The following is a 17375-nucleotide window of genomic DNA, read 5'->3' on the forward strand; positions in this document are numbered from 1 at the left end:
TATTTTAAACCTTGTTCTGGAGACAAATATATAAATATTTTAGTGTTACATAGTTTTTCTGTCGGGTTACAGTTACTTCACTTCATTCAGAAAAACTGCAGTACTTTTCAGGAGGGCTAATAGCGGCTCATATAAGGTCTTTTTGCAGTTTCTGCAGAGGTTACTGCGTTTAGTACTACAGTACAGATACTGCAGCAGCTCTACAGACAGCAGTACTACAGACAGCAGCGCTACAGACAGCAGTACTGCATATAGTAGTAGCTCAGAGTAGTACTTCGTGTACCTGCAGCCTGCAGCCACTGCCCTTGGGCTCCGTTGGGAATCAGACTCTCTTGCCGGCGGACATATTGTTTGAGGGCGGAGCCAGCATCTAGCACGCCCTGCTCATGACTCTCCAGGGGGGCGGAGTTTGGTGATATAATCAAGGCCTCCACCAACTGGCTGACTTTTGAAGCGACACCGCAGCGCCGGTACACGCCCTCCACCTTCAGACCTGAGAGAGAAAATGCTGCATTAGAAGTATCCCATGATGCTTTGCTGCCTGTCACTGTGTCGGCATGGTGACCTCGGCTCACCGTAGGTGGTGATGTGGGAGATGCAGCGCTCGATGGCCGGCGGTACCGAACCTCTCAGCTGCACATCCATCACCGGGTACAGAGGCCAAGAAACTGAGCTCTGATTGGCCGCAGGAGGATGGGGCACGGCTGGGCTCTGATTGGCTGCAGGAGGACGTGGCACGGCTGGGCTCTGATTGGCTGAAAGAGGACGTGGCACAGCTGGGCTCTGATTGGCCGCAGGAGGACGTGGCACGGCTGGGCTCTGATTGGCTAGAGCTCTTTGAAGGTGGGTGAACCAGGACCGACAGCTGTATTGCTCTTCGAAACGCAACGACACCGTCCTGAGGAGAGAAACCAGCTGTGATGTCACATATATCTGTGGTGGTGTCAGCCAATCAGAAGCTCTGAATTCACATCATTAGTTTTAATGAAGATGTTATAGAGTGATGCTGCACACCTGTCTGCAGTTGCCATGGTGACGATGTTTTCAGATGGATCCTTTTCTGTAAGAGGAGTTAAACCCAGACTGGTCACTGATATCAAAGCGTCCTCACATTCATCAGCAGATACACTCGTCTGCACACACAACGCCGACAGCCACAGAAGAGCTGCGAATGCAAAGGAGCCTGAAAGCTGCTCGCAGAGTTCAGGCTGTGTGAAGGGCAGAGATGGTGACAGCAGACCGATAATCAGAGAATAAACTACACGAGTGTGTGAATAACCGTCAGCTGCAGGACCAACATCCAGTCATGGGTGGAAAACATTTCCAACAAGAAAGCACTCAAACAGAACAAAACAACATACCGATGCATACTGATAAGACAGACTGTTACCGTGGTGACTGAGCATGCCCAGATCAATTGTGAGAGACTCATGGGATTCTCTGTGGACAGGGTGAATGCTGACTCCATCCTCCCAGAGCAGCAGCCAGGCCTCTGGATGATTGGAAGCTCTGCCCAATTCTACGATACACACTTTACTGACTGCGGAGGCTCCGCCCACCTCAGCATAAGACACGCCCCCTGGAAGAATCACCTGGAAACATGAATTCAGTCAGTCAGAGGACTTGAGCTGTGGATTTGGAGGAAAAGACCCAAAGCAACATTACCTTCAGAATATGGACCAGGTGGTCCGACAGCCCCTCCCTGCTGTCAGCTGCACAGATCAGCTGATCTGTGAGTGTGACGATCTCGAACTGATGAGCTCGGCTGAAACACAGCAGCAGGTATGGTTTGGTCACCTTCATCACAGAGACACACTGTAACCCTCGGTGATGTTTTTGTACCGCTAATATGCAACATTATATTAATATACTTCATTTATCAGGCTTAATAACCAGCCTGGAGAACATCTGGATGACCTGTAGAGGCGCTGATGTTTATCACACCTGGTTTAAAGGACCTGTGAGCAGGCAAGCAGTAAAGATTCATTATGACATTAGTAAACTAACAGTTTATGATTATTATTGATGTTCTTATAAAAGTACTGTGACAGAAAGGTGAGCTGCCCAGGTGACCCCGCCTCCCGTCCTATGACAGCTGGGATAGGCCACACCTCCACCTCAGACACAGCAGCTGCTAGCTGAACACCCTGGAGCACAAGGTTGATCTGCGACCGCTGATGAAGAGTAACGATAAGAGCTGAGGAGCCAGTCAGTTTTTCTGTTGCCTTGGTAACGACTGATTCTTTCAGCTTTGCTGTTTGAGTCGGTTTGTAGGTGTTTGTCCAGCAGAGGGAGCTGCAGTGTCAGAGTTGGCTGCCCTGCTTCCTGTTTTGTTTGTGGGAACTTCCTGTGATGTAAAACGTTCAGCGGTTGTGTGTAACGAGCTCAGCGTGTTGCTGTGGTGTAGCTTTGGCGCTGGCAGTGGTCTCAGTCCCGTGTGTCCTGCACTAAATCTGTTGGATCCTTTCTTCTGTCCACACATCATGCAGAGGATTTCGGATGTCCCCAAACAAACGGGTCCTGAGTGATTCAGAGCTACCCTTTCATGACCCTGAAGGAGCCTGGGGCAGCGCTCGGGCTCGCCGTGTCGCACAGCGTCCTGGGTCCACTGACTCGGAGCGGGCCACACCTCCAGTGCTGAAGCTGCAGTAGAGAGCTGAGGTGGTTGATCCTGTCATGGCGTTACCTCTGAACGAGTTCGGGTCGGCCCGGAGGAAACACTGTCCCACAGACAGGTGACCCGGGACGGGGACGCAGCTTCCTCCTCACACTGTGCACCTGAAGGAATGTCCTGACAGCAGAGACGCCCGAGCTCTCCCTCCACTTCCTCCTGCTCTGACAGGAGGTGTTCCCACACCAGCTGACAGGTGTGCCACGTGACCCCGGCCACTGATGGTTGAGCTTTACATCATTGCTGACATCACCATGAATGAGGTCACAGTTCACAAAAATACATTCACAGAGGCGTGGCCTCATCAAGGTGGCCTCCGCCTTTCAGACACAGCCTGTGGTCAGTCAGGTGTTTCTAACCTCTAAAACGCAGTATTACTGTGAGGTACTGCAGTACTTGTGGTACCAGAGGTATTAGTACTGCATATTTACCCGTCTTTGAGGAAGACAGACAGGACTTCTCGCAGGTCGAGCACGTCGCAGGCTGCTGATTCGTTTTCCAGCGAGAAGAGAAAACGATCATCCTCCAGTTTCCCGTGAAGCTCCTCCTCCTCACCTGCACAGATGACACAGGTGAGTGTTTGCTGATGTTTGGGTGGATCAAAGTCACTCTGACATGTCACCAAATTCATATTCATGTGCAGCGTTTTGATCTCTGCGAGTGCACCTGGATTCATTTGAACTGCATACCTGAGGGGGCGGAGTCCAACCTCCTTCTACCTGACAGCGGCTGGTGAGGCGGGACTTCTGAGCACAGAACACAGAGAGAGCGGCAGGTGAGCTCAGATCAGCATTTACTGTCACCTGTGTGTGTGTGTGTGTGTGTGTGTGTGTGTGTGTTACCTGTGTGTGTGTGTGTGTTACCTGTGTGTGTGTGTGTTACCTGTGTGTGTGTGTGTGTTACCTGTGTGTGTGTGTGTGTGTGTGTGTGTGTGTGTGTGTGTGACCTGTGTGTGTGTGTGTGTGTGTGTGTGTTACCTGTGTGTGTGTGTGTGTGTGTTACCTGTGTGTGTGTGTGTGTGTGTCTGTGTTACCTGTGTGTGTGTGTGTGTGTGTTACCTGTGTGTGTGTGTGTGTGTGTGTGTTACCTGTGTGTGTGTGTGTGTGTGTGTGTGTGACCTGTGTGTGTGTGTGTTACCTGTGTGAGTGTGTGAGTGTGTGTGTGTGTGTCTGTGTTACCTGTGTGTGTGTGTGTATTACCTGTGTGTGTGTGTGTGTTACCTGTGTGTGTGTGTGTGTGTGTTACCTGTGTGTGTGTGTGTGTGTGTGTGTGTGTGTGTGTGTGTGTGTGTGTGTGTGTGACCTGTGTGTGTTACCTGTGTGAGTGTGTGAGTGTGTGTGTGTGTGTCTGTGTTACCTGTGTGTGTGTGTGTGTTACCTGTGTGTGTGTGTGTGTGTGTTACCTGTGTGTGTGTGTGTGTGTGTTACCTGTGTGTGTGTGTGTGTTACCTGTGTGTGTGTGTGTGTGTGTGTGTGTGACCTGTGTGTGTGTGTGTTACCTGTGTGAGTGTGTGAGTGTGTGTGTGTGTGTCTGTGTTACCTGTGTGTGTGTGTGTGTGTTACCTGTGTGTGTGTGTGTGTGTGTTACCTGTGTGAGTGTGTGAGTGCGTGTGTGTGTGTCTGTGTTACCTGTGTGTGTGTGTGTGTTACCTGTGTGTGTGTGTGTGTGTTACCTGTGTGTGTGTGTGTGTGTGTGACCTGTGTGTGTGAGTGTGTATAATGTGTGTGTGTGTGTGTGTGTGTCACCTGTGTGTGTGTGTCACCTGTGTGTGTGTGTGTGTGTGTTACCTGTGTGTGTGTGTGTGTGACCTGTGTGTGTGTTACCTTTGTGTGTGTGTGTTACCTGTGTGTGTGTGTGTGTTATCTTTGTGTGTGTGTGTTACCTTTGTGTGTGTGTGTTACCTGTGTGTGTGTGTTACCTGTGTGTGTGTGTGTGTGTGTGTGTGTTACCTGTGTGTGTGTGTGTTACCTGTGTGTGTGTGTGTGTGTGTGTGTGTGTGTTACCTGTGTGTGTGTGTGTGTGTGTGTGTGTGTGTGTTACCTGTGTGTGTGTGTGTGTGTGTGTGTGTGTGTGTTACCTGTGTGTGTGTGTTACCTGTGTGTGTGTGTGTGTGTGTGTGTGTGTTACCTGTGTGTGTGTGTGTGTGTGTGACCTGTGAGTGTGTGTGTGTTACCTGTGTGTGTGTGTTACCTGTGTGTGTGTGTGTGTGTGTGTGACCTGTGAGTGTGTGTGTGTTACCTGTGTGTGTGTGTTACCTGTGTGTGTGTGTGTGTGTGTGTGTGTGTGTGTGTGTGTGTGTGTGTGTGTGTGTGTGACCTGTGAGTGTGTGTGTGTTACCTGTGTACTCGTTGACTCGCAGCAGCTCGGTCTGCAGAGCCTGATTGGCTCGCTCTGCCAGCAGGATGAGGGAGGGGGTCTGTGGGTCTGATGAAGACACCTGCACAGATGAGAGCCTCAGATGAAGGAGGGAGTTATAAACGTTTAATGAGCTTAACGAGCATCATGAACGCAGGACGGTACCTTTGCTCCGGAGCAGATCAGAGACATCGTTTCCTCCACGTCGTCAGTGCAGACCACCTGATACAGCCTCTGAAACACAAACACACCTGTCACACACCTGTGCAACGCCTCTGAGCGTGTGCGGTGGCTGAGCTGATTCTGGGTCAGACCTGCTCCATCATGGAGGGAAATGAGGCCAGAGCGTGCACTCGTCTGTAGCGCCCCCTGCTGTATTTATCCTTTATGAACTTTGACCTCTCCTCATCTGTGGACTCTGGGCGGAGCTGCTCTGCCGCTGGCACCACTGGAGCCCACACCTGATTTGCCAGCTGGTTACCATAGGTAACGAACAGCTGGCAAAAGATTGAAGGTAAAAGTTAACTGCAGTTTCCATAATGTCCAGCAGAGGCAGCATTGACTCCAATGTTAAAACTCTGCAGCAGAAATAAACATGTTTACAGCCTGAGACAAAAACTGGTCTCTATCCGGTCTTTAAGACGTCATTAGCCGTGTCTGGGCCCAGATTCAGCCAAACGATCACTGTGGCTGCTCTTCCAGCTGTAACAGTTAAGTTTAACGTTCAGGCATCCATGAAAACGGAATTTATTAAACTTAACAGAGTTAGAAGTTAGCAAGGAGTTAGCTTGCTAGCCTGTCCTGACTGAGAGATTTCTAAAACAAATTCAAACGTACAGCTCTGCTATCGCTTCTGAAATAAATGAAGACAGAAAACTAAACAGCAGTGACGTTTGTAGGGTTACTGAAGTTTGGCTAGCTGGTATATAAAGATGTGCTACATGACCACTAGCGACACAGCTGTGTTAGCATAGCATAAACTTTTTTCCCACTCAATAAAAGTTCCCGGTGGTCAGGGACAAATGCAATCGCATGGCAGGATCCTGTAAATGGACCAAACTTCAGCAGGAGAACAACTGAGATAATCCATCCACAATACGAGGTTAGTCATTCATATACTGCTGCTGGGCTGCAGCTACATCCTAAGGTTTTAAAAACTGAGCTTTAAAATGAACCGTGGTAATAAAAACCGAGAGAGGCCGACAGTGATCACTGACTGTTTTTAGGGGCTTTTGAGAATAAATAGAACCAGATACAAAGCATTAAACATGTTAAAAACACAACAGCCTTATTAAACGCAGAGTAGCAGGTTTCATCATCCCTTAAAGACCTGATAGATCATAACAACAGTGGGTGGTGACCAATCAGCTGTAGCTGCTAACTGGCTGAACTGGGACTCTGTGTTCAATCCCCACCCCCTCACCTGTATCAATGGTTCAGTCCAGATTTTATTGTCCATCCTTAGACTGCGCACCTTCGACAGGTTGCTGCCCAGGCCTCGATGGTGACCTGAGAACATGTTAGCATTTAGCATTCAGTGGGTTTTACAGAATCTCAGAATCTTTATTGTCATTGTGCTTTCGAACAACAAAACCTGTATACAAACCAATTCACTACCAGTGGCAAAAGGGCAATTTTAAGAGTATAAGTATGTACAATAAATTTTAAACAAAGAACAAATGAAATAAATGAATGAATGAATGAATATAGTATGTACAAGACTGTGAATAAGAATGAAAAAGTGAGGATACAGTTGCTGCACAGTGCTTTAGTCCTCAAATATTTGTTCTATTTAACACAGTTAAAAAGAAAAGATGTGCGAAGGTTGTGTTTCCGCAGTGATCACAGTGTGTCAACGGTCTACAGGTGTGTGTTATCAGCAGGTGTGTTTTATTGACAGGTGTGTTTCCCTCAGACTGCTGTGTTTTATTGGCAGTGGTGAAACTGGAATGCTGGTGTCGTTTCCTTTAATCAGCATCATAAAAACTGCTCCAGCTAACAAAAGGAGTCAGGCTTCTTTGTTTATCTCAGAGCTTTCTGCTCTGTTGGTTTGAACGTATGCTACTCCTGTGATATCACCGAGATCTTACAACAGTGTTTGCTGGTTTCTCTTTTGGGCCTTTAAATGGCACTTTGGAGGATCTCCTGCATCTGGTTATATTTGCTTATTCACAGCATCCAGATTCTTACGAGGACAGCTTTTAAAAACAGCACAGGGAGGCCCAGTCTCTTACATGAATCTGTGCCTTTGTTTTGGTAGATTAAAATCGATTTTGTGTGACATATTTTCCTCAACATTTTTATTTTCTGCCTTTTTCATACTTGTGTCCTGACATAAGTCCTGGGTAACGTCGCTTCTTTACGTCCGTGACCAACGATCGTTTGAATCCTGAAAACGGTTCATTCTGCTGTTACACAACCCTCTGCATTAATAATCTTGTACCAGGTGTGCTGTCATACCTGCACAGTGCTGACATATGACCAACAGCAGATTGACCGAGGCCCACTCCGGATTGGCTGCACCACAGTCCCCGCACACCTTGTTGTACGGGTGTTCCCAGAGACGCAGCGCCACCTGACAGCAGGACAGAGCGCTCTGGATACCTGAAGACAGCCTGTCCACCCAGAGGGACAGATCCTTTGACGAATCAACAGACAGGCTGTAGGTAGGGGGCGGGGTTAAAGAGAGGAGGATATCATTTCAGCAAACAAATAAACACCAGACAGGTATGGACCGACAGGCAGACACACAGACAGGGTTTACTTGAAGGTCTTGTATGGCGTGATGAGGCTAAACGAGTGTTTCCCCGTCGATTTGACCGAGGCCACATTCAGGGGGACGGTATACGAGGCCACGCCCAGCTGGAAGCCCTCCTTGTTAGGGTAAATCCAAAGGTCATGACCCCAGAGGGCAGCATAAGCACGACCCCGCGGGTCCTTAAGGGTGATTTGTCCATGGAGTTCTGGGGGGGTGGGGCTTGGATTGCCTCGAGTCGCGAGAAGAGAAGTGACCCAACCGTCCTGAACCTCTGATAGACAAACAGAAGCAAGCAGAAAAAATATGAGAGGCCGGTGAGAAACAGGGAAGCCGAGACCTCGGGTCTCTAATCGCGCTAAAATCACTCACGCTTTAAAACAAAACCAGGTTTAACCAATCTGGGAGGAGCTGTCCCCAGTCGTCTTTCTGTGGTGGGTCAGTAGAATCCAGTAGAAACCAGAAGAGTCACTGTCTTACCTTCACTATGAGCCATGAAGTCATAATGCTTCTTCCTGAAGTAAACAGAGAATCTGCCTTTGTCCAGTTTCTTCACGTTGGTGATACTGGAGACGTGAAACAACACCTCACTGAACCGGTCCTGAAGAGCAAAGCAAAGGAGCAAATCGGTTTGGCTGAAGTCATCAGATCAGATAAAATAAAACTTTATTAATCCCCTGGGTGGGTTCCTCCTTTGTCTTCACACAGCTGAATAAACGTCAAACAGAAAACTGATTAAACAGAAGTGTGAGACGGTCGAGAGTTTACTCCAGTGTCCTGTTATATTTTAGACAGCAAGGAGCAGACGGACGATTCATTAAACTCCACCGAGATAATCTGGAATTTCATTATAAGTTTAATAAACTGTCATCTGCTCTTTATTGTTAGTGAGCACCTTAAACACTTCAAGCTGTGAACTAATGATAGTAATATAAGAGCAGATGCATGTTGGTTGTAATAGGCTGTACGTTTTATGTCTAATCGATGCATGATCTGATTAGTCGACTATCAAAAATAACCGTTTGTGGCAGCCCTAATGTGGGTGCTTAAAATGACGGCCTCAACACGGCATTTAATCTGTTATTAGACTCAATTGGCTTCTCTCAAAATGTAAAAGAACCCACCCACCACTAGGGATGGGTATCGTTTAGGTTTTATCCGATGCCGGTGCCAAACTGGTACTTTTGAAACGGTGCCGGTGCTTAAACTGTGCTTGAACTGGTGCTTTAGCTGTTTTTTGTAAAAAGATAACAATGTTAGCCTTTTCTGCAGCTATGGGGCATATATGGTATCACTCGTGCCTGGAAGCAGCTTAATCAATGGGAAAAACACAAACTTTGTCCAAAAACCTCTCATGTTTAGCCGTTTTCCACTTTTTCTTTGGTCATTTTAGCCTTTTTGGCCAGGGTGAAGGGAGTATCTGCCATCAAACAAGAAGACAGCTGCGTGTAACTACGATCTCTAATAATCAGCTACAGTGGCTTGCTAAAGTATTCGGCCCCCTTGAACTTTCCCACATTTTGTCTCATTACAGCCACAAACATGAATCAATGTTATTGGACTTCCAGGTGAAAGACCAACACAAAGTGGTGAACACGTGAGAAGTGGAACAAAATCAGACATGATTCCAAACATTTTTAACAAATAAATAACTCCAAAGTGGGGTGTGTGTAATTATTCAGCCCCCTTTGGTCTGAGTGCAGTCAGTTGCACATAGACGTTGCCTGATGAGTGCTAATGACTAAACAGAGTACACCTGTGTGTAATCTAATGTCAGTACAAATACAGCTGCTCTGTGACGCCTCAGAGGTTGTCTAAGAGAAGATTGGGAGCAACAACACCATGAAGTCCAAAGAACACAGCAGACAGGTCAGGGATAAAGTTATGGAGACATTTAAAGCAGGCTTAGGCTACAAAAAGATTTCCCAAGCCTTGAACATCCCACGGAGCTCTGTTCAAGCCATCATTCAGAAATGGAAGGAGTATGGCACAACTGTAAACCTACCAAGACAAGGCCGTCCACCTAAACTCACAGCAGAACAAGGAGCTGATCAGAAATGCAGCCAAGAGGCCCATGGTGACTCTGGACGAGCTGCAGAGATCTACAGCTCAGGTGGGGAATCTGTCCACAGGACAACTATTAGTCGTGCACAGCACAAAGTTGGCCTTTATGGAAGAGTGGCAAGAAGAAAGCCATTGTTAACAGAAAACCATAAGAAGTCCCGTTTGCAGTTTGCCACAAGCCATGTGGGGGACACAGCAAACATGTGGGGGACGCGGCAAACATGTGGGGGACGCAGCGAACATGTGGGGGACGCAGCGAACACGTGGGGGACGCAGCGAACACGTGGGGGACACAGCAAATGTGGGGGACACAGCGAACACGTGGGGGACACAGCAAATGTGGGGGACACAGCAAACACGTGGGGGACACAGCGAACACGTGGAGGACACAGCGAACACGTGGGGGACACAGCAAACATGTGGGGGACACAGCAAACATGTGGGGGACACAGCAAACATGTGGAAGAAGCTGCTCTGGTCAGATGAGACCAACATGCAAAACGCTATGTGTGGAAAACTAACACTGCACATCACTGTGAACACACCATCCCCACTGTCAGATATGGTGGTGGCAGCATCGTGCTCTGGGGGGGCTTCTCTACAGCAGGGACAGGGAAGCTGGTCAGAGTTGATGGGAAGATGGATGGAGCCAAATACAGGACAGTCTTGGAAGAAAACCTCTTGGAGTCTGCAAAAGACTTGAGACTGGGGCGGAGGTTCAGCTTCCAGCAGGACAACGAACATAAAGCCAGGGCAACGATGGGATGGTTTAAAACCAAACATATCCATGTGTTAGAACGGCCCAGTCAAAGTCCAGATCTAAATCCAATCGAGAATCTGTGGCAAGATCTGAAAACTGCTGTTCACAAACGCTGTCCATCTAATCTGACTGAGCTGGAGCTGTTTCAAAGAAGAATGGGCAAAGATTTCAGTCTGTAGATGTGCAAAGCTGGTAGAGACAGACCCTAAAAGACTGGCAGCTGCAACTGCAGCAAAAGCTGGTTCTACAAAGTGTTGACTCAGGGGCTGAATAATTACGCACACCCCACTTTGCAGTTGTTTATTTGTAAAACATGTTTGGAATCATGTATGATTTTCGTTCCACTTCTCACGTGTTCACCACTTTGTGTTGGTCTTTCACCTGGAAGTCCAATAACATTGATTCATGTTTGTGGCTGTAATGTGACAAAATGTGGAAAGTTCAAGGGGGCCGAATACTTTTGCAAGTCACTGTATGTACCACAGGCCTTCAAGCTGGCTGCAGTTAAACCTTTACTCAAAAAGCATCTCTAGACCCAGCAGTCTTAGCTAATTATAGGCCAATCTCCAACCTTCCTTTCATATCAAACATCCTTGAAAGAGTAGTTGTCAAACAGCTAACAGATCATCTGCAGAGAAATGGTTTATTTGAAGAGTTTCAGTCAGGTTTCAGAGCTCATCACAGCACAGAAACAGCTTTAGTGAAGGTTACAAATGATCTTCTTATGGCCTCTGACAGTGGGCTCATCTCTGTGCTTGTCCTGCTAGACCTCAGTGCAGCGTTCGATACTGTCGACCATAATATCCTATTAGAGCGATTAGAACATGCTGTAGGTATTACAGGTACTGCACTGCAGTGGTTTGTATCATATCTATCTAATAGACTCCAGTTTGTGCATGTAAATGGAGAGTCCTCTTCGCACACTGAGGTTAATTATGGAGTTCCACAGGGTTCAGTGCTAGGACCAATTCTGTTTACATTATACATGCTTCCCCTAGGCAGCATCATTAGAAGACATAGCATACATTTACACTGCTATGCAGATGACACCCAGCTCTATCTGTCCATGAAGCCAGATAACACACACCAATTAGTTAAACTGCAGGAATGTCTTAAAGACATAAAGACCTGGATGACTGCTAACTTTCTGCTTCTTAATTCAGATCAAACTGAGGTCATTGTACTCGGCGCTGAAAAGCTTAGCCTTCAGTTTTCAGGCCCCTCTTCTGTGGAACCAGCTTCCAGTTTGGATTCAGGAGACAGACACTATCTCTACTTTCAAGATTAGGCTTCAAACTTTCCTTTTTGCTAAAGCATATAGTTAGGGCTGGACCAGGTGACCCTGAATCCTCCCTTAGTTATGCTGCAATAGATGTAGGCTGCCGGGGATTCCCATGATGCACTGGGTGTTTCTTCTTCACTCACTATGTGTTAACAGACCTCTCTGCATTGAATCATATCTGTTATTAACCTCTGTCTCTCTTCCACAGCATGTCTTTATCCTGTCTTCCTTCTCTCAGCCCAACCAATCACAGCAGATGGCCCCGCCCCTCCCTGAGCCTGGTTCTGCTGGAGGTTTCTTCCTGTTAAAATGGAGTTTTTCCTTCCCACTGTCGCCAAAATGCTGCTCATAGGGGGTCATATGATAGTTGGGGTTTTCTCTGTATCTTCTGTACAATATGAAGCGCCTTGAGGTGACTGTTGTTGTGATTTGGCGCTATATAAATAAAATTGAATTGAATTGAATTGATAGGTCCACACAGTGAGCCAGGTACACAGCGTGAGGTAAATAACACAGTGAGACAGGTGAGAGATGCCAGCTTACTGTGCGTTTCTTCCACAGAGACATCAGCTGTCCGTCCAGCGTCGCCCATAATACATTATGTCTGTTAAAGGCAGAAAACAAGTTCATCATCCATTCAACTGACAAGTAAGCAGTCACATGATTTTGGGTCCCCTGATTAGCCCAGATTAGCTGGTTCTGCTCATACAGGAAATATGAGGTTGTAATGGGATTTTGTTTCAGCGAACGAGACAGATGAGGCCAAAAGACCAGAAAATGAAGAAGAACCTTTTATGAAGATCTTTAGGTGCTGATACATGATAAATATCCCAACAGTAGATAGTACGGACCACTCGAGAACCTGGTCCTAAAAGAGAACCTGGTCTTTGTGGTTTTGAGGCCCAGGCCGACTCTGTCCTGGAGTGAATCTAAAGCACGACTTGTGAAACTTAAAGCTGGTGATGGCCTTGACATTACCTGAAGCCTTTCCAGACGTCCAGCCAGCTTGCCCGGACGACAGGGCTCTGAGGAGTAGGTTTCCTGCTGGCGCCCTTCTTCCTTGACACTCGGATGGTGGCCGCCCTGCAGGACACACCCACGTTAACACTTTGAAGGTCGATTTAGTTTTGCAGGCGTTGTGCGTAGTTGTGTTTACCTCGGTATCTTCTGTCTGACAGATTTTCCTGATCGGCCTGCTGTGTTGGGAGGGGGCGGGGCCGGCCGAGTAGGTATCAAACGAAAGGAAGTATTAGTCGAGATTCTGCAGAACAAACACAACGACACCGTGAGAAAGATGTTTCAAACCCTTTAAGGAGCTTTACATTGTAAGGGAAACCCTACAGTGATACAATTTACCGACACGTTCTCATCCCAAAAACATTTCACGCCAGGTGACAAACTGTCAACAAATTACATGTTCAGGCACCGAACATGTTCCTAAATATAATATGAGATAATATGAGAACCGTTTGGACTCAATCTACACATGTTCGTTCATTTTCCTAAAATCGCTTGGTTAAGGTTAGGAATAAGGTTATGGTTAAGGATAAGCTTAGGTTTAGGGCTGGAATGTCTATTTCCGCAGGACTGTCATTGGATTTCATCCATAACCCGGCGTGTACCATAAGAACACGGAAGGTCACCTTTCGCGTTCCTCAGGAACGCCGCAGGACTTGACAGAACATCAGGATGTTACGCCTCGGGAGTGAGAACGGTCTGAATTTACAGTAACCATACACACTTGTCATTGTTGGTCGTCGGGGCAGAACGAGGATCTGCTTCAGCTGTAGAAGGAGCGGGGCTAACACCTGATTCTTCCTCCTCATTGGATGACTCAGATTCAGCTTCCTCTTGGGTCGTCCAGCAGGCCAACGTGGTGCTATGAGGACCTGGAGATAAAACTGGAACCAGAACCAGGAAAAACTGAAGCAGTTGGAAGCCAGTGGGAAGAAGCCCAGCAGAAGAAATACTAACAGTACCTTCACCTGTTAACCCTGCAGCGCCCTCTACAGGTGGCAGCGTGACTGCAGCGGTCGGGTCTAAAGCTGATGTCACCAGCTGTGACAGCGCTCCAACATCTGGACACAGGTTCAGAGGAACACAAAGAGCATGTGTTAGTTCTTCTTACCCTCAGAAAGGTCTGAATCCTCTTAAGCTTGCAGAATGTTTAACGTTCAGGTGACCTAAAGCTGTGCACCACCTCAGGTGATCACCTGCACCCGACCTCCTGACACTTTCTACCAGCTGGAAGTGAAGCTGCACTCTAACTGTGGATCATACCCTCCTGATGTTTATATAAACACAAACGTCCTTTTTCTGGTGGTCGTACCTGTCATTGCACCTGTACGAGCATCTCCAGCTCCACTTCCCGTCAGCGAGGGTGGGTGGGGTTTAGTATTTGGGAGGGGTGGGGCTGATGGAGAGAAGCTCTCAGCAGGGTTACCCACACCGCTAACAAACCCCGCAAAGCTGGGAATGTTAGCCAGTGAGTTAAAAATGCTGTCCAAGCTAGGAGCAGGTGCAGGTGTGGTGGAGGGGGCGGGGCTTAGCACAGCAGTATCTGCGTTAGCACCAGGTGGCAATAGATTGAATGGCGCAAGGTTAGCCTCAGTGCTAGCAGCTTCTGCTAAGTCAGGTATGTGGGTGGTAATGCTATTAGCTATGCTGTCTAAGGAGGGGGGAGCAGAGGGTGTGGAGGGGTTCCAGGGGGCGGAGCCTCCAATGGAAGCAGCGACTCCTGCCAGTGACGGGATGTTGGTGGCGATCAGGCCAGTGACGCCGTCCAGAGTTGGCAAGGTGAGGCTACGACTCAGTGCACTGTGAGCATCTTCATCTGAGGAGGACACATGACATCAGCTTCATCATTATTTCACAATAAAAAGCCCAGAGACTTTCACAATAAGACTTCAATAAAGATCACTGACATTTTCACAATAAGAGTCTTGTAATACCAAATGATGATTCACAGTAAAAATCCTAAACTTTCATTTAGACTTTTACATTTAGAGAACAGTGAAAAAGACTTTCACAATAAAAGGTCAGCAATATTAGTGACACTTTCTCAATAATAACACCTGCAATATGATTACAGGGGCTTTCAGAGTAACTAATAATACACTGGAATGTCACAATAAGAGTGACAGCATGAAATCTTTACAGAGCGATCTTTACAGAGATGATCTGATTACCACAGGAAGACAAACTGGTTTGAGATAATCACCCGTGATATCTGAACAAACAGTGGGAGGAGTTTCCCTCACCCGAACAAACAGGTTCAACGGCTCGCAGTGAAAAAACGACAGCAGCTGACTGGTAGGATGAAACCGACGAGGTCCTGCAGCTTTTATTTTGGTATACTTAATGATCAGTGATCAATAATCAACTGGTCCTCAGTCAGTCTGACTCCGAGCTGGAACTTCTGAGACCTCATCGATCACAGGAAGTGAGCGTGGTCTTCAACAGGAAGCAGCCGAAGCTTTGTGCCTGACTTAAACTCTATGTTGTTTCTGTTGGCTGCTTGTGCTGGTCTGCTGACTTTAAGGACCGATGTTTGTCTCTCACTTCCTGTTTGGATGCTCAGGACTTCACATGTTTGTGTTTAACTTCCTGTTTCATTCTTTCCTTCGTGTCTCGTGTGTTTGATGAAGTCGTCCTCTTTGTAGGAGCTGAAAGAAGCTGCACCATCTTCAGTTTGATCCCAGAGTCTGCTGAATCATCATCACTGTATCGTCAGGGTTCGGCAGTGTAAGACTGACTGTGTTGGTTAGAGAGGAGATGATTCCAAGATGATTCCAAGATGATTCCATGATGATTCCATGATGATTCCAAGATGATTCCATGATGATTCCAAGATGATTCCATGATGATTCCAAGATGATTCCATGATGATTCCAAGATGATTCCAAGATGATTCCATGATGATTCCAAGATGATTCCAAGATGATTCCATGATGATTCCAAGATGATTCTAGGGTAATTTCAGGCTTTCCTGCATCTTAAAGGAACCCTCTCGCTCACTCAGACCTGCTGCAGGTTTGGCCCGAACCAAAGGGTCACCATGGATCAGGAGCGAAGCAGTAAGGACGTCACACACATGCTCTGTTCTGTTTCAGGGGTGTCAAACATAAGGCCCGGGGGCCAGAACCAGTCCAGTCTGCTGCATGTCTTTGGAAAATGTGAAGGAGAGCACAGATTTATAACTGTTACCTGTTAGAGCCTAACCTCCACTGTGGCCCTTCACACGCGCCAAAGACATTACTAACTGATAAACAATGAAAGGACAAACGCAGCTACATGACTGTTTTTCTCCTAGATGAGCACCTCAGGGATCAGGTGTTAAAGAGCAGTTTCACTGGAGCCCACTGTGATCTAGAGTGGGATCCACACAGCCCACTCTAGATCACAGTGGGCTGTGTGGAGCCCACTGTGATCTAGAGTGGGATCCACACAGCCCACCATGTACAGTCAATTTCACATCTCTGTGCCTTCTCTAGTCTGTGTGTGTGAGTCTGTGTGTGTGTGTCTGTGTGTGTCTGTATCTGTGTGTGTGAGTCTGTGTGTGTGTGTCTGTGTGAGTCTGTATCTGTATCTGTGCGTGTGTGTGTCTGTATCTGTGTGTGAGTGTGTGTGTCTGTATCTGTGTGTGAGTGTGTGTGTCTGTATCTGTGTGTGTGAGTCTGTGTGTGTGTGTCTGTATCTGTGTGTGTGAGTCTGTGTGTGTGTCTGTGTGAGTCTGTATCTGTATCTGTGCGTGTGTGTGTGTGTCTGTATCTGTGTGTGTGAGTCTGTGTGTGTGTGTCTGTATCTGTGTGTGTGAGTCTGTGTGTGTGAGTCTGTGTGTGTGTGTCTGTATCTGTGTGTGTGAGTCTGTGTGTGTGTGTCTGTGTGAGTCTGTGTGTACCTGGACTCTGTTGAACTGCTGGCTGTAGAGCTCCCTCGGCCTCGGCACTGAAACACAAATGTTAGGACTCAGTTTCTGCTGTGATTGGTTGTCCTGTGGTCACATGACCAAGCAGTGAAGTCACAGCTGTGACAACAACTCCACCTTCTACAAAGAGACAAGAGAGCGAGGAGAAGAAAAAGAAGCAAAGAGAGGACGAAGGACACACCTCAGACAGACCGGGGCTCAGAGGTCAGAGGTCGCAGCCATGTTATATGTGAGCCCAGCTGCTACTGTAATCTGATTACAGACTACGTTCAGATGATCAAACTGGGAACAAAACAGCTCGAACACAAAAACGTGTGAAGATGTTTGTGTCGTACGATTCTGATTCCGACACAGTGTCAGTAACACTCGATCACATCCACACTAAACTCTGCAGGACCACCTGCTCTCTCTACTTCCTGTTTACTGCCCCTCCAAAATAAATCCTAACTCAGGCTGCACTCTGAGCTGATTGGCTGTCTCTCCGTGTGAGCGAGATATGAAGTCAGTGAAATGAGACTGAAGCACAGATTTAATTATTGTTGGCAGATTCAAAGATTATCT

At 47.3% G+C, this 17375-nt stretch overlaps 1 protein-coding gene across 5 annotated transcripts in view; it reads right to left on the reverse strand.

Annotated features, from left to right (window-relative positions):
* LOC146510698 (arf-GAP with Rho-GAP domain, ANK repeat and PH domain-containing protein 1) overlaps positions 1-17375 on the reverse strand; it is a 29659-nt gene that overhangs the window by 9362 nt on the left and 2922 nt on the right. For 3 of the 5 annotated variants that reach the window (XM_085175016.1, XM_085175015.1, XM_085175017.1), the window contains exons 3-22: positions 16788-16834; positions 14217-14720; positions 13629-13965; positions 13044-13148; positions 12866-12970; positions 12431-12491; positions 8262-8382; positions 7791-8055; positions 7487-7686; positions 6450-6535; positions 5341-5523; positions 5192-5260; positions 5009-5108; positions 3361-3417; positions 3103-3226; positions 1666-1765; positions 1391-1592; positions 1015-1060; positions 576-898; positions 284-493 (exon numbers count right to left, since the gene is read on the reverse strand). In XM_085175016.1, the coding sequence (XP_085031142.1) occupies positions 284-493; positions 576-898; positions 1015-1060; positions 1391-1592; positions 1666-1765; positions 3103-3226; positions 3361-3417; positions 5009-5108; positions 5192-5260; positions 5341-5523; positions 6450-6535; positions 7487-7686; positions 7791-8055; positions 8262-8382; positions 12431-12491; positions 12866-12970; positions 13044-13148; positions 13629-13965; positions 14217-14720; positions 16788-16834 (3245 nt within the window). The remainder of the gene's footprint in view (positions 1-283; positions 494-575; positions 899-1014; positions 1061-1390; positions 1593-1665; positions 1766-3102; positions 3227-3360; positions 3418-5008; positions 5109-5191; positions 5261-5340; positions 5524-6449; positions 6536-7486; positions 7687-7790; positions 8056-8261; positions 8383-12430; positions 12492-12865; positions 12971-13043; positions 13149-13628; positions 13966-14216; positions 14721-16787; positions 16835-17375) is intronic. The other 2 variants (XM_085175019.1, XM_085175018.1) reach the window with 2 other exon arrangements.

The sequence above is a fragment of the Neolamprologus multifasciatus genome, chromosome 10 (genome assembly GCF_963576455.1).
Source record: "Neolamprologus multifasciatus chromosome 10, fNeoMul1.2, whole genome shotgun sequence".
NCBI classification, from domain to species: Eukaryota; Metazoa; Chordata; class Actinopteri; order Cichliformes; family Cichlidae; genus Neolamprologus; species Neolamprologus multifasciatus.